Genomic DNA, 17,068 nt, shown 5'->3' on the forward strand with positions numbered 1-17,068 from the left:
TGCAATGCAGTCCTTCACTCTCCAGTTTCGTATTTCATACAGTAAAACTCAATTAAAAAACAAAACTATGCAGGAAAACATGCTTGTTCTTTTTTGTGACGGTTTAACCAAGTCACCAGATATAAACCGATTATATATTCTCTTTTTATGTGAGGTGTATCTCACATCTTAGGAAGATGCACTAGCTAAAGAGTTCTTCGCCAGAGGATTAGCTTGGTTAAATATATTAACCAAAAATAAAAACAATACATTTTCTGTATGCTGGGTTTTTGGGTGTATATTTTCTGTATAGGCAGACAAGGTTCCTTGGGTGAATTTGATATCTTTTATTAGACCAACCCAAATGGTTGGAGAATAGTTATTAAGCAAGCTTTCGGGTTCAAAAACCCTTAGCATCGAAGTGAAGCAGGACTGAAAAAAACAACTAAGGGTATGTTTTATTCACATTCAACAAGCAGATCCCGTTTTCCAAACGGGGTTTTATAACATTTCATACATTACCCAGGAATTTCCATTTGAATTGTGCGTTGTGTATTATTGCCAATACTAACAGAAACCTGGACCTTTATATTTCAGAATTGCAGTCATAATTCTTCAGGCGGAACAGCTTAAATTTAATAACAACAACTTTCTCATTTGAGCCAGAAGATTGCACGTTTAAAATCTAAGAGGAAAGGAAGTCCCAGTGTTACCCATCTCCTTAATGGACTCAGACTTTACAACCAATCTCTCTTTAATGGCACAAAGTAGAAGTAGGCAATCATTTATGAGCAGATTTTGAGCTTCTCTCGACTTAAAACGTACCACTGCGCGCTAACCGGTAGCCAGAGACATCTGAAGACTACTTTCTTTTTTGCCTGCAGATGCAGAAGATGAATCTGAACCTCGTTTGCAGGGGATCTGCAATTTCCTGCTGGAATAGAGGGATTTCACCTCCCCAAATCCTCTGTGCTTCAGACGCAGGAAATCTAATCACTTTGGCTCAGCATGGGGCCAATTTGGGTCAGCGGTGGGATGCCTGTAAAGAATAGGAGCTTTGCAGAAAGAAGAGGTGGGGAGAGGGGGAACCCGCACCCTGAAGGATTGAAATGGCCGCGCACAAAAGAGCGGGTGTCCTGGAAATGGGGCAGATGGTTTAGGAAAAAGGGAAAGCTCTTCACAGGGCAGCTGGCCGGTGTCTGGGATAGGGAAGAGATCAAAGTGAAAGGAGATGGACCTGGACTCTAACACTTCCTTTAACCTGTGTATCTAAGGCTCGCTCTAGCCAAGACCTGCCCAGGCCCCCAGAGCAATAAAGACACTTCTTCATGGCCAGGTACTATCTGTTCCCTCCCCCTCTTGCTGAAACAGGTTAAAATGCAACTGTGATTTGCAATTTGCTATTAATACTGAAGGAGCAATGCTTGATCCAAGAAAGGCCTTGGAGGAGGGAGAACAAACGCTGGAAAACATTGCCTCTGCAGTGCTGCAGACAGACAGACAAGGGGAAAAACCAGAGAATGAAAAGGGTTGTGGTCCCGTCACTAATTAACACTGTGCAAGGAGTTCCTTATCATAATGTTCAGAGCATGACTGCTAATGAATATACATGCTCGTGCAGCATTTTACATTCTTGGTTGTGTGCATTTTGTAACAAGTCAGAAAAATGGTGAATTTTAAATACCTTTCAGCTAGACAAAAGCTGAAATGGAAATGGAAACAGAATCCAAAACAAAGCACAAACCATAAGCAGCATTAGGAGTTGCTGTAGTTGGGGAATATCTAACTAATTTGTTCTTTTATTCTGATCACTGTAATCAGCAGGCATCCCACTAATCATCTTCCCTAAGCCACGCAGGGGGAGATAATGACTGCCAGGACTAACTACTGTCATTTTTACATATTAGACACCAAAGTATCAGTTGCAGGAATCTGCTAATGAAACATCCCATAACATTTTTTTCTATCAATTTAACGATTTTTACTGTAGGGCCCCAAAAGTAATTTATTTTATTAAAGGCAAGGCAACATTTTTGATTCACAAAGAAACAGATTACTGTTTAGGATGCTGACACAAGATACTAAAAATATTCTGACACTGACTATTTCTAGGCATTGAAAAAGAGAGGCAATAATACCCAAGCCCATGCTGAACAAGTTTTTCAGAAACTGCAGTCAAAAAAGAAATAACTCAAAATGGAAAATTAAGATATATGGGGCTAGCTCTTGAATTCTGACAATCTAGTATCCTTTATTGACACAAGTCTAAAAGTGAAAACCAAATTAATAATGGGGATCAATAATATCACTCAATTAATAATCATTTAGAAAAGCAAGGAAGCGACAAGAAAAAAACCCCACTCAGGTGCTATATAGGCTGAACTACTCTGATTCTGACGTTCAAATGGACATTAAAGTGTAAAACCACAGAAGTTTATTTGCCGTGCAACACACACGACTAACTCTCATTAGCATTAATGGGCGCGAGCACAAGAAATCGAGAAGAAAAGATACTTCATAAAATGCTGAGGCTGGATTCGAGTCGGCACAGCTCTGGAATCCGCTCGTAGCAAAACCACTTACAATTTATTGTTCCAGCCATCGGTAATTTGAACATTTTCATGACATTATCAGAGGGAGAGGACACGCTAGGGCACGTAAAGTGGACAACCACTCTACGGCCAGCCACTTCCCCCGTTTTCTGCACCAACCGCTGGAAAAAGAAAGCCTAGGTAAAAAGAGTCATTATCCCAACACAGAACTCAAGCCCTAGCACCTGAAAAAACATTTACGGTGCAATTTAGGAAAGCTCGTGGTTTACTCCTCTGTAACTATGGGAAGCTGTACAGAAGTACCTGTGATGAAAGTCAAATCCAAAGATGCGCATGTGCATTCTGGCATTTTGCTAACTATCGTCATCAGCCCCTCTCTGCGAAGAGTATGCTTTTTGAAAGCCAAGACTGCATAACAGGGCTTTAATTGAAGGTATTATATTTTATAGGTCATCTGGCCACGGTCTCAGGTTTCACACTCCTGTGCCTTATTAGAAAAATCCCACAAAATAGTTTATAAAGCAGAGAGGAGGAAGGGAGGGGAGGAGGACTGCTTGGGCTCTGTGGACGATAAGTGCACATAAGGTAGATTATTTTTCTGCACTGCACAGTCAGCCTGTGGATAGAGAAGTTTCAACACAGCAGGTTGCAGCCATCATGATCTAGAGACTGCAAATGCCTGTTGGCAGAACAGAGGCGAGCGTAAGCGGAACGTGTGCTTGCTTCCAGAAACGATCACTTCCAGCAGCCTTGTCAGTCCGCCTGCCTCCGAGTCTGCCCTCCCCCTCGTGTTCAAATACGTGCAACTTGGGACTCTCCGGCCCACACCTACATGAACACCACTTCACTCAGTCTTGCACCACGCTGCCCTCCACAGTTCATTACCCTGGGCTACTTCTAATGAGAGGTGCACCGATACATCGTGGATCAGCACTGGTATAAAGAAAATGGACTGCATCGAAAATCGGCCTGATGTGGGCGATAAATGCCCCGTGCATGCGCTCAGCCGCAGTGCAGCACGCAGGCGGTGAGGAGCACAGCTCGGCAGCATGGAGAGCTGCGTCCAGATGGGAAGCCTGTTGCGGTGGGAATGTGCAGCTATATGAGCAATGCAGCTGAAATCCTCACTCCTCTGGGATCGACTGGAGTCCTGCTTCTGCAAAGGATCGAGCCTTGCAAAAATCCAGGTGCTGAACACTGCAGAGCTAGTGCACAGAGTAACTCTGGTAGTGCATCCTGCATAAATGATTGCCCTCCTGAGCTAGCTGAATTCAGGGTGCCACAGAGGAAAGCTGAGTGATAGCTTCAGGTGTTTGCCCGATGCTTTTCTACAGAGAATAGGCAAAGCCGCATCTCCTGAACCCCTCAAAAATCATCTGCCCCCATCCCAAACGCCCTTTCCAGGTACCGCAAACTTTTTCGGGTTTTGGAAGTCCATGTTCTCAGTGCAGCGACTTCGTGGTTCCCTTCTCTCCCAGACCGGCTGGACCTTTGTCCTGGGCAGGGGCAGCAGGGGGCCCTTTCCCAGCAAAAGTTTCAAGTTAAACTTGTAATTAGCCAGACTGCCTAAACTGGGACATTCTGGCTCTTGAGACAGCTCAGTGGGGTTGTTCGGAGCCGTCCACCACTGGATCTAGGCAAAATTTCAGCCACTCAGTATTTATCAGGTTCTGGAATTTAAACCAGATAGCAAGATCTCTTGAAGACCTGTAGTTTAATCATTTTGCCTGCAACTATGTGCCATAAATTTAAGAAGATATTTTTTCTTCTGCAGAAATATATCTAGTAATTTATTATTACAGTATATCACAAGTTGCTTTCCAGAAAAAATATGCCTGCAGAGTTGTATTAGGAGTTTCTATCTTCTATGATTTTCTGCCCCTTACATACAAACATAGCTATTTTGTATTTTTCAGAGCTATTTAAAAGTTCAACCCTTACTTTTTCCAGGTACAGTTTTACTCATTGTAATGCACTATTTAATTGTTTCTTCAGGGACATGCATCCACATTTTTGTTTACTGTACACATTACTGACCGGAAAGTTAACGATGTATCTCTATCTGGACAAATGCAAGCACGCTGACTTTTTCAAAAACCAACTTAAAAATGTGTGTATATATTCAGATGCAAAGTTTTAGCTGCAATAAAAAATAGCTCATTTAAAGTTGCGATGAATAAGCCAGATGGGGCAGATACCAGTGGTGCAGTGTTGCTGCCACGGCCATCTGCCCCAGCCCAGCCCAGCTGACTGCTTCTAGGGCCATCATCAGGATTCAGTAATGCAAAGTCTGACAAAAGCAAAGCCAGAGTTAATGCTTCTTGCACTCAATAACATACCTCTGCACTTATGAATATGAAGTTAATAGCCACAGTCACTCTTATTTTGAAGAGCTTCATAAAAAATACCTGAAAGCCATTTTTTAGCAGGTTTGGGGTTTTTGTAATTAACATTTTAAAAAGAGAGAGGAATTTGGAGGTCTGAAACTAATGAGATTTAGACCCTGGGCACTTAGTTAGTCTGCTTCTATATGCCTAAACACCTTTAAAAATCTGGGTTTGTATCCCAAACACAGCTGATGTTATTTGAGATGTTATGACAATTCATCATCATGGAGATGTTTTGACAGTAAAAAACATTTCTAAAAATGTTTCAAACACTCATTTTCATTGCATTTTCTTTAGCAATTATTTCTTGAGCCGGCTGAGTTACAATAACTAATCACTGATGTTTTCTTTTTAAATAATAAAATGAATTTATATACCCTCCCAATTGAAACAAGAATTTTCTTACCTCTTCTGGAATTTCTTATCTATCGAATATTTAACAGGTGCTTTGGGAATCAGTATTGTGTCTTTTCACAGCAGTAATCAAGAACTGAAGTACCCTCCACTGTAATGAATCTACTGTATGCTTGCAAGATGAATATTTCAAATGCAAAAGCAATATGTTTGTTTTGAACACATTTAAGTTTGGCTTTAATAAAGCAAGCAGTGAAGTGTGCAATAAATTACATTGTTCTACAGTTCAAAGAGCTGCACACAACACGTCTGAATGCATTTAATCCAAGTAACTATTTATTTTATGTGTAACCTGCAAATGTGTGTTATAGGAACATATGTGAATGGATGGCTCAAAGGACTGGTAAGGGATTTGGGGCCCGTCACTTCTAGATAGATAGTTCAAACCCGGATCACTCATTAACTCAAGCCCTATTCTAGGAAAATGCTTAAGCATGAGTTTTCACTTTCTGCACATACACTGCCGTGCTGAATTTCAGTGCATGCCTACCACCATTTAAGTTAAGCCTATGCTTAAATGCCTTGCTGAATCGGGGCCTAGATGCTGTTGACATGCGATACCATAGATCAAGAGCATCACATTCATAAGGCTCTACAGGCCAAATATGTGGAGCAGAGCCAGGCCAGATGAGGCTGAGAGATGTCTACATATAGACACGCCATCAATGACTTCCAGCCCCTCCTGGACAAGGATGTCCGTCTCAAAGTAGTCATGGGGGACAAACCTGTCCTGGCTTACACACAGGCCCCCAACCTCAAACAGCATCTCTCAAGCAACAGGTTGCCTAACTCCCAGTCTCATCGTGGCACCAGGCCTTGCAACAGACCCAGATGCCCTCCTGTGCCCCAACATCAAGGCAGGCCATGTCATCACTGGACCGAATAACACTGATGATAACATCTAGGAGTCACTTGCAAGTGTACCAGTGTCATACATGCCTTTGCCTGCTCACAGTGCCCCTCTGCCGTCTATGCCAGACAGCCAGAATGATCCCTACACGGGGGAATGAATAAACGCCGATCTGACATGGGCAGCAGAAAGATGGACTGCGGCACAACACTTTAACTTCTCCGGACAGTCCATCGCTGAGCTGAGGGTGGCTGTTTTTAGGCAGCAAACCATGATTTGCATGGAACAACATCATCCACAGACTGGGCTGTGTTCAGTATGGTTGAAACTGGGACTATGGAGTCTTATCCCATTCCCTGGGTTATCTCTTGTGACTCCCTTGTTCCTGTGGGTTTGCTGCCTGCTTGTTTGCTTCTTCCCCGTACTTTTCCTCCCTTCCTGGCTTTTGCACTCTAATCGCTCTCTCCATTTAACATACTGCTCTATGCATGTTCTTTCACAGCACGTGATGAAGTCAGCTTGGGCTCACGTAGGCTTGTACAATGTAATAAACACATAACACACACGCGCACACCTACTTTGGTTAGCGTACGGGGTGCAGATCAACCCTGCTTTCTACTTGACTTCAGACTAACACGGCTAACTATTAATTTGGGGCTGGGCCTGCTTTGTGCAGGGGGTTGGACTAGGTGTGACCTCTCACAGTCCCTCCCAACCCTCGTTTTCTGTGAACTATACATCTCTCTCAGCTTGTCAGGTCCGAGGTGCAGCAGAACGAAGTATGTGTAGCCACTGCCCAGGGCTGGCCTGTTCTGCAAAAATCAAGGGTTTCTGCCTGGAAGGATAAGGAAAACAGATAAATGGAGTGGGGCATCCCTTCATTAGCACTAGAGGCACGTTGAAATAATTACAGGGTCATGTGCTGAATGACCCAAACAGCAAGGTAAAAGGACATTGAGCACATCATGGCTTTAACACATGCCTCCTCCGCCCTGCCCTACTCTGCCCCCATCTCCACTCTCAGGCTTAAAATGGCACACAGCTCAAAATACCTAAAGTGCAGAAGGCCCCTTTTACTGTTGCTACCTGATTAATTCAGCACATAACCCACAATAAGCTCATTAGCAACAGACACTTGCAGGCCACCTCTCAGCTGTGATACAGAAATGAAGTGCAGAACAGCCCCCGCTTCACACATCCCTGGAGCGAAGGGGCACCCAGCGCTGCCAGCAGCTCCCCTCGGCGCACGGGGTGGCTCTGCGTGGCTGCAATAAAACTGTGAAAGCCTGCGCTCAGAGAGGAGGAGGAGGGAGACCGCAGCTTTGAGCTCGTGTGGGAGTCCCTGCCGTTGCAGTCAGTAGGGAACACATTTTTGTGAATTGATTTTTTTTCCCCTCTCACGAAACGTATATGGGAAAAAATCATTTGGACCCAACGTACTGAAAGAGAGTTTGGCTTCGTTGAAAAAGTAAGCGCCAGATATTTTTAACCAGGAAAAGGAAAAATGATGATCCCAAACTAACATTTTTCAGTATGTTAGTTTGCTTTGATGAAATCCCCATATATTATGCTGAATATGGACGCTTCCCCCAGAATCTTCATTTTGGCAACAAAAAAATAGCCTCTGTAATGAAAAAGTTAGTTAAAATGAAAAATGTGGACCAGCTGGATTGAACCTAACCCCTGGCAGTTGAGAGCAAGGGCTCCCAGTTGTTCTCCCACCTGGTTCTGGGATAAGAGCCATGGAAGAGCTCTTTAAAATAATCAGAATGAAAAGAGATCCAGCTTCAAAGCCATCTCTCTCTCCACCCAGCGAGGCTGATCCCCTCCGTTGTCGTCTTGAACTAAACAGGGGCAAGTGGCATTATAGAAAGGTCCAACCTGGCCTGGCATGGTGCGAGATCTCTTCATCACCGAACAGCTTGCGGCAGAGGTGTCATCTTTTGCACCGTGCTACAGCCTGTGTTTTGCTCCCGTCTGAGCTGGCACTGCTACCGACACCTGCAGATCAGCAGTCTGCGGGGAGGTTCGGCTGAGCCAAATCTGCTGTCGCCTGTATATTGTCACTTGCTTCATTCAGTCACATCTACAATATTTTTCTGGAATGCTGCTTAAACTGAGATTAGGGTCAGGAAAGCGAGTACGGAGGATGACCTCTTCTTTTCTCTCAACGACTCTGCTCTCCGTGAGTCCTAGGAGATAAACCTGCTTGTTTTTGTGAACAAAATGTGCTATTCCTGTTTGCGCTCATTCATGGGAGAGCGAGCTGGAGTCTGTCCTGGCTGGTGCATTATGACCAGAATTATTTACCAAGCAACAAGGGTGAAATGCACTGTTGTGCCGAGGCTGACGTCAAACTCATCCGGCACGCGGGCCTCACGCTGACCTTCTGCACAGAGGTGAGTTTTAACTCCAATGCAAAATCCTGGCTTGCAGATCCCTGTTTGAGACTGCAGGTCTGGCAGTCATTAAAGGCATCACTCTAATACCAACTGGGAAAATCAGATATGGAGCTCTGGAGAGACAGTAAACTTGGTTGGAGTCTCCATGATACAATTTTAATGAAAATCCTGTAAAATCACACTAGAAAATCTCATGCTTAGCATACACAGATGCATGCCGTTTGCACCTGCCAGAAGTTTTCATTCTGTTAAACCTTGCAATTTTATTCATTCATCAGTTCAACTGTCCTGACACCATGTACAAATACGACTTATCAATAGAGGTTACACTGAAAGTAATGAGAAAAGCACACAGGCTTCATTAGCACCAATTACAACAAAGTTATAATTGCTTCAATTTAGTCAGGCTCAGAACCAATATACTTTACTTGGTAACTGCCCTTGAAACATAATGAATTCAACAAGGAAAAATTTTATACGGTCTGTGTTAAATTATTAAAAAGGAGGAAAAGAGGGTTCTTAATTATTTAATGTTTCACCAATAATTATATAGCTCAATGTAATGTTCACTTATTGGAGAACCTGAACGTAAAAAGTAGCATTTGAGAATATTAGTCACGCTCAAAGCACTTGCCAGACCACAAATGCAGTATGGTACACACAGAAATCCTTTCCAACAGCATTTAAAACATTAGGAATAAGTCAAGCATTTGTTTAATGGCAAATCAGTTATGTGTTAATATGTTTATGAAACAAAAATACATATAATTTAATTCCATTTTGTGTTTAAAATACCTTATTTGTCCCACATTCATTCACAGATTTGAACTATACTCCTGAGTAGCAGAGAGAGAGCAGCAAGTATTCACTAGGGAAAACTCAAGGATCTGGAAAACTGGAAATTGCCAGTCTCCTATCTGAAGACCCAGAGCTATGAAACAAAAAGCAAGCAGAGACATCCTAGGGCTGTCTGTTCAGAAGTCACCAAAATTCTTAAAAGATGACTTATCAAAGTTATTTTAAATGTCAGCAGTGGTAAGGCTATGTACACAATGCCTCCAAAAAGAAATACTGAAAGATTATCCAGTACACAGGACAACCTTTTAATGTATTTGTATTTATAAATCTATCTAGATATCTATATAGGTCTTTCCAAGTCGTGCTTCCCTAGCTCCCACTGCAGCACGCTCTGGCAGAGGACAGACTGCAGAGAGGAAGGTCGCTGGAACAGAAGCAGCATTCGGCGAGTCACCACATCCACATTCAGATGTGCAGGATGGTTTGCGATGATTTTTTGATTATTATTTGATATCCCCAAACGAAGCAGCTTTAAGTTTCCTGGATGCTTCCTCTGTCATCTTAAGTCAAACCACAATGGGAACCTGAAGTCTCTTTTTTTCCTCCAAAACTCCTGAATATACAGACATCCGGCATTTCTCATCCATTATCTAGCCGCTAACGTGCAAACCTGCAGAGTGGCACGTGGCCATGCAACTCGCTGGCTAATGAGTGCTGTGCATCGCTGACCTGGCACTGCCCGCAGGTACCTACCATGCTCCTTCCTCTACTAGATTTAGCAAATCTGCACAGGCGACCTGCCATCCCATTAGTGCAAGGACTCAGAAGGTGGCTGTCAGACTGCTCCACAGTGTGATAGCTTAACACTGAAAAATGAGATGAAAAAAAACTCCTGCCAGGCCACGATGCCAAAGAATCAGCTCACTCCCACTCTCTGGGGGAGACTGGGGACTCTTATCAGCGGTGGCCTTGGAGCTTAGTGCTCCTGCAACTGCAGAGCCCCACTGTATCACCACTCGGCAGGGATAAAAATGCTGAAAAGCAGAGATGCCCAAGTTCCCTCAGGGAGCCTCAGCACTCCATTCTGGCTTCAATAGAGCCTGACATACTTGAAAATCAGGATGTTTTATGATATTACAGCACTATTTTAGGTACTCCCTTGGAGACCTGTGAAGTGGGATTCCTAGTGCTCGAGGCACCTGGCTTTGCAGGAAGAGGAACACAAAAGAATAAATGCAATCTATTTTTAAAGACCCATTGAAAACATTTGCAAAAGTTTTTGAAAAAGACATGGCACAGACAGAATCTGAAATGCTTTGGGGTGGGACGTTGGTTTGCTTTGCGTAATATATATTTATGTCCTGTGTTTGCATACACTGCTGTAACAACCATATTATTGATCCATGAACTTTGTTCTTGTGGGGTCAAAATCCTTTGTGCAGTACATGCACACAGTGTTAAACTGTATTGCAGTGTTAAACTGCACTGTATTCCTGGTGACCACAGCCCAGCCTCTGGCTTCTTTACTCTTCATTCCATCCAGGAAGAGCACACACACCAAGTGCAGATGTTTCCTCCGCCTGATGAAGGGTTTTTAAGCCCAAAAGCTTGCTAAGAACATTTTTTTCCAGCTATTTCAGTTGGTCTAATAAAACATATCAGATTCACCCCAAGAACCTTGTCTGCTGATGACCAGGAGAGCATTCTAGGCGCTGAATTTCCATTGACTTCAACCTTAACATACAGCCCGGTGGACTTCTCTAGTATTTAATGGTTAGAATTATATTATGTGGCTTAATGTCAGTGAAGGTGTACAAATTTATACTAGTCAAGGGACATCCCCTTTATTTTTATTGTGGCAATTGGTCAAAAATCTGTGAAAAGGAGAAGACCAGATTCATGTAATTTGGGCAGGTGAGCCACATCTGCCAATCTCGTGTTTCAAGCCAAAGGCAGAGGTTTACTCACACGTGTCTGTGCACCGATGTTCTATAATCAAGGGTGATCTGCTTTCATTTGACTCCCAAAAGCAATTAAAAGGTCAGTTTTCTGCCCAGTAAGAACCCCGATTCTGCAATATGGGCCGTGCCTTTGAGACCTGGGAGTGGCGTGAGGCCTCACGATGCTTCCCACCTTTTTCCAGAAGAGGAACCCTTCCATTATTTCAGACTGTCCATTAGCCATCGCTCTGCTTGTGACAGCCTGGTGGTATAAAGCTGCTCCAACAGACTCCTCAATTTACCCTCCGGTCAGAAAAGAAAGACCTCTTTTCTGATGCAATGTACCAAAAAAGCCCACGCTCCTAAACCCAGCTGCAATTTGACTGGACCTGCCGGCAATCAGAAGCAGGCGTCTCTGCACCGCACCGAAGTTCAAGTGTGCTGAAGCAACAAATGAGGTAAGTGAACATTCATTTTCTCAAAAATACGTTTTTAAAGAGGATGCATACATTCATCAAGCTGGAAGCCTGGCCCACTCAAGAACTTGTTACCATGACAATTTAGAAGAGGATACTACTACAGAATAAACTAACTGAAGTCACTGATTAACCTTCCTGCAAGCTGATCTCCAGGTTTAAAGTTTTCGGCAAACAGAACCGCTTTTCCATCAGTCTGTTAATATGCTGAGAACCTGAGCACAACGCTTCAGCGGCAAAGTAAGTTCCATGATAAATGTGGTTTCCAAGCTGTGCACCAGTCACGCCGCTATAAAATCAGAATAATTCATGCAAAAATTTTCATTATGTTTCTAAACATACTTATTTACATTTTAAATCACACATTAGACAATATGAAGCATCCTTCACTTAGGCAGGTGTGAACAAGAAAACAGATGCATCCATTAAACATAAAACAATTCAATGAATTAAAAAAAAAAATACTTGCCAAACTCTTTGGCTGAAGTACTTTAGCCCCTGTTTCACTTACTTGGAAAAACACAGCCATGGCGCCTATTATCCTGTTTTCTAAAATCGCTGCTCCAAAGCTGTCAAAGTCGTCAGGATTGTAGAAGTAAATCTGCATCTGTAAAAATTAACAAAAAATCAAACTGTCAATTCAGACCAGTTTCAAATACAGTTATATACGCAATACTGTACTTAGATCAAATGTTACAAATCCAAGATAAACATTATTGCAGAGCAGAAGTCCTTTAACCAGCATCTTGATTAATGGCCTGACTGCTTTGCTGGAACAGTACCCAGGAAACAGATTCGATGCAATGCATTTTAATAACAAAACTAATGGATAAACAGCACAGCCGGTCTGTTTAGATGGCAAACTTGGTGCTTTCTGCCACCTTATCCACATTTCTGTGTTCATAGTTTCATAGACGTTAGGGTTGGAAGGGACCTCAGCAGGTCATTGAGTCCAATCCCTGCCCTGGGCAGGAAAGAGCGCTGGGGTCAGACGATCCCAGCCAGGGGCTTGTGCAGTCTCCTCTTGAAGACCCCCAGGGCAGGGGCGAGCACCACCTCCCTTGGAGCCCGTTCCAGATTCTGACAACCCTCACCGTGAAGAAGTTCTTCCTAATGTCCACCCTAAATCTGCTCTCCGTCCATTTGTGGCCGTAGATCCTAGTTACTCCAGGGGTGCCCTAGTCAACAGAGCATCTCCTATGCCCTGCTGCCCTCCTTGGATGAATTTATAGGCAGCCACAAGATCACCGCTCAGCCTTCTCTTGCAAAGGCTGAAGAGATCCAGGTCCCTCAATCTCTCCTCGTAGGACCTTGCCCGCAGGCCCCTGACCATACGAGTGGCTTCCTCTGAACCCTCTCCATGCTGTCCACATCCCTCCTGAAGTGCGGCGCCCAAAACTGGACGCAGTACTCCATCTGCAGCCTGACCAGCGTCGCGTAGAGGGGAGGCATGCTCACCATGCACCTGCTAATGCAGGATAAAGTGCGGTTAGCCTTGTTGATCACTTCATCACACTGACAAACTCGTGTTCATCTTGGAGTCCACTGTGACTGCGAGACCCCTTTCCGCTGCTGCGCTGCTGAGAAGGTCCTTCCCAGCCTATGGGTGTGTTGGCGATTCCTTCTCCCCAGGTGCAGCACTTTGCACTTGTTGTTGTTGAACTGCACCCTCTTTCGTTCTGCCCACTTTTCCAACCTGGACCTGGAGACTGGACAAGCATCTGGCTGGGATCATCTGACCCCAGCGCTCTTTCCGTCCCAGGGCAGGGGGTTGGACTCGATGCTGTCCAGATCTACCTGGATTTGTTCCCTACCCTCTGCTGTATTAGCTGTGCCCCATAATTTGGTATTCTCTGTGAACTTGGACAGGGTGCTCTCCACGCCCTCATCCAAGTCACCGATGAAGACACTGAACAGCACCGGTCCAAGGCCCGAGCCTTGCGGGACTCCACCGCCCACATCTTTCCAGGTCGATACCGACCCGTTCACCACCGCTCTCTGGGTGCGACCCCTATGCCAATTTGCCGTGCACCTGACCGTGTCCCCATCTACATCACAGCCTGTCAGTTTATTTACGAGGCCAGAATGAGACATGCTTCTACTGGCTCGTTGACACCCAAGTCACATCTAGCGTCCACAAAACAAAAAGAAAAAAAAAATATATCTCTAAATGATCTTCCTGGGATAATTTACAAGACACATTTACTGGTGCCTGGCTTTTGGCAAGCAGCCACTGGCTCTACAACGGCAGCTGCACACCCAATAAAACACTGTTATATGAAGAACAAGAAAGGTTGGTGGGAGATCACGGTGGATCACGGCAGAGACGATTTCTGCGAGTGGGAGGGGAGGACAAAAGAAAACTGCACGATGGATGGGTCACAAAGAGCACAAAAGCCCACTGGAATCCCCTCCCACCTGGCAGAGGTGGGAGACTTCGGCAACATCCTCCAAATATGAGGCCGACAGGTCTGGACAGCTTTTGCCTTGAACAAATATGGGCTGAGGAACATCCGCTCTTTGATGTTGAAATGTAAAGCGTTTATATTTAAGGTCGAAGTGCTTGCGGTTCGATTTCATTAATAGGGCCAAGAGCTCACTATACGACGGTAAGTTACATTTTACATCCCTTTAAAACAAACAGCCTAAAATTAGGCATGCCTGACATAAAATATTTTTATGTATAGCCCTCATAAGAATTTATGAAGGAAAGTCTCGTTCAGTGAGTTCAACATATGCCAACATCATTTTAAACCATTTCTGCTCACAGTGTTTTAAGGAAATTAATTTTTACTATACACTCTTGGATAACAGTACGAAGGGCTTTGGTAAAAAGGGGTTTAATTGAGATCTTGCATCTCAGCACTGCAATTACAGAGCCTAATCAAGAACCACGCTCTGCCCTGATTACCATGTGTGTTAAAACGTTCTCCGAGAGGTCCCCAATTCCTTTTTTTTTTTTTTGCACAACATGGTTTTCCTGGTTGCCTCAGTCAAATCAAGGGGAAATGTCTTGAATGAAAAATTATCTTCATCTGTCACATGCTAGCATCCGTACACGGTAACATGGCTGGAAGGAATGTGCAAGAAGAACCTTCCAAGAAATGCCATTATATAATTTACACATCCATCCATCCTACACACTTCCTTGTTGCATGGTTACATACTAAAAAAATCACACAGTACTGTTTGCAAACAGTCTTGACCCTGCAACCTTTCTGCACTCGTAGTCTGCTACAGCCTTTAATTATGGGATTGTCTACTATTTCATCCCATAACACAGTATCAGACATTTTTTCTGCAATTTACAATACACCTCCGTTGCATCTTTTTATTCTTTTATATTTAACGCACACTTCATTATCATAAGGAGCAAGCCACACACATTTTAATATATTTTCTCCCAGCAGCACAGCCTTCATTAGCTGCAAATCAGGGGTGAGACAGTTAAAACATAAAGCTAACTTCACTGCATAATTAGGTGGCCTAAACATGCCAGCAAATTTTCATTATTACTCCTTATGATATAATTAATATATACAACGTGCTGAGTACTTTGCATATAAATGAGCTTCATGGACTCTATCTAGCGTACACACAGCTGTACTACGAAATACTGCAAAAGGGTGTTTAAAGCTGTAGAAAAAGTGTATCCTATTAGAACTGTAATATTTGAGGAATGGCACAAAGAAATGCATGATAAAATTGCAAATGCAACTTTGGGACACTTCCTGACTTTTGAGTGCTCAAATAAGTCATCCTGACATAGGCTTTGGGGTGCAACTTCACAACGATCTTTGTTCTGCTTTCCAAAAATGGAAAATACACACACACTACACGCATGAACACAAACGCAGGCATGTGGTATTCTGAATGACGAACCTCTTGACACTAACATGTGTAAACCCCATAACCTGAAGCTATTTGCCTGGATGCTCCAAGAGCGTTGGTCCCATGCCCCTGCCCGAGCCCGTTCAGACTACTGTTGATGACAAACCTCCCTTGGATTAAAATCCACCTGCTTGAGCCTCAAAACAGGGCCTGCTGCATGCAGTTGACTTGCACCCTCAGCCTCTAACTAGCACACAGCAAAACACACATCTCTGATTGCTTTTTGGCTGCGATGCCCGCGGTCTGTCCTCCAGAAGAGCTATCGGAGAGACATCCCCATTGTTGCAGCCTGGGATGCTGTGGTAATTTGCTACGCACCAGGAGACCTAATGCACTGTACAGGTTTGCTCAGCTAAATTAATGCAGCAGATAGGAAAGAGAAGCAAAGATGAAGATTAAAACGGAGCCCAAAAGATTTGAGGGAGTTTAAAGTGCTGGCGAAACACTGGATGCCAAGCAAGGATGCTCTGCGCAGGCAGATGCCAAGCATTGAAAAACGGAATAACTGAGGCTTTTCAAACTGAGCCGCTCTCACCCCTGAGCAACCTCTCTCAACAGCTTTCTCTTTAGATTAAAAAATGAAGGAGTCATTGTGGTGTCACAGATGCGGAATACAAAAATATTCAGTGATAGCAGGAACTCTGGTGTGTGGACAGGAAAAGATCACTGGGATTAGCCTCCCGCTCCTTCCCTTCCCCACGCACTCCCTGACTACCAGGAACTATAAAGCACCTTAAAAAAATGTTGCAGGCCAGCCAATATTCTGATTAATCAACCAGCCATGCAGCAAGGTACAGGGTTATATGGGTTTATTGTGTACTGCTTTGAAAACCCAGAGTATTTTTAGAAGAATTGAACACATTCAGCTAGCAGGTAGACAGCAGGTCTGCACGGTGCTGAAACAAAAATCCTGAACGCTTTGATACAGGGAAGTTAATCACTGAACATACTAATCCTTAATTATTACCTTTTGCTGCTTGAACTGTAAGAAGAAATTATTCTCCACTGCTTTTACATCTGGATTTAAAACACCTTCCATAAAAAACAAATTGTTTGCTATGATTATGAATCATAGAAGATGATGATGATTCTTGGTTATTGAAAGCCTGTAACGCAGTTCATCTAGCCGGTTTTAAATAGGTATGCGTATTTTTAGGAATGGGCTGATGCGATCCATTTGATTAAACATTTAAATGATCGAGGATACTCTAATCCCGACTCGTGCTTATAACACTGGTTCTCAACCTTTTGCACCTTACGGCCCACCAACCATTTTGTCAAAAAACCCTGGTCCCACCATGGGAAAAACAAAACTCACTTTTCCCAAGAAGTGTACTTTTATGTTTACATGCATTTTAGTATTATATTAATCACTGATG

At 43.6% G+C, this 17,068-nt stretch overlaps 1 protein-coding gene across 1 annotated transcript in view; it reads right to left on the reverse strand.

Annotated features, from left to right (window-relative positions):
• Positions 1–17,068, reverse strand: part of PTPRG (protein tyrosine phosphatase, receptor type G) — a 349,654-nt gene that overhangs the window by 135,509 nt on the left and 197,077 nt on the right. Inside the window, exon 5 of the mRNA XM_025199043.1 lies at positions 12,310–12,405. Coding sequence (XP_025054828.1) covers positions 12,310–12,405 — 96 coding nt within the window. The remainder of the gene's footprint in view (positions 1–12,309; positions 12,406–17,068) is intronic.

Source organism: Alligator sinensis, unplaced genomic scaffold (assembly GCF_000455745.1).
Source record: "Alligator sinensis unplaced genomic scaffold, ASM45574v1 scaffold469_1, whole genome shotgun sequence".
Classification (NCBI taxonomy): domain Eukaryota; kingdom Metazoa; phylum Chordata; order Crocodylia; family Alligatoridae; genus Alligator; species Alligator sinensis.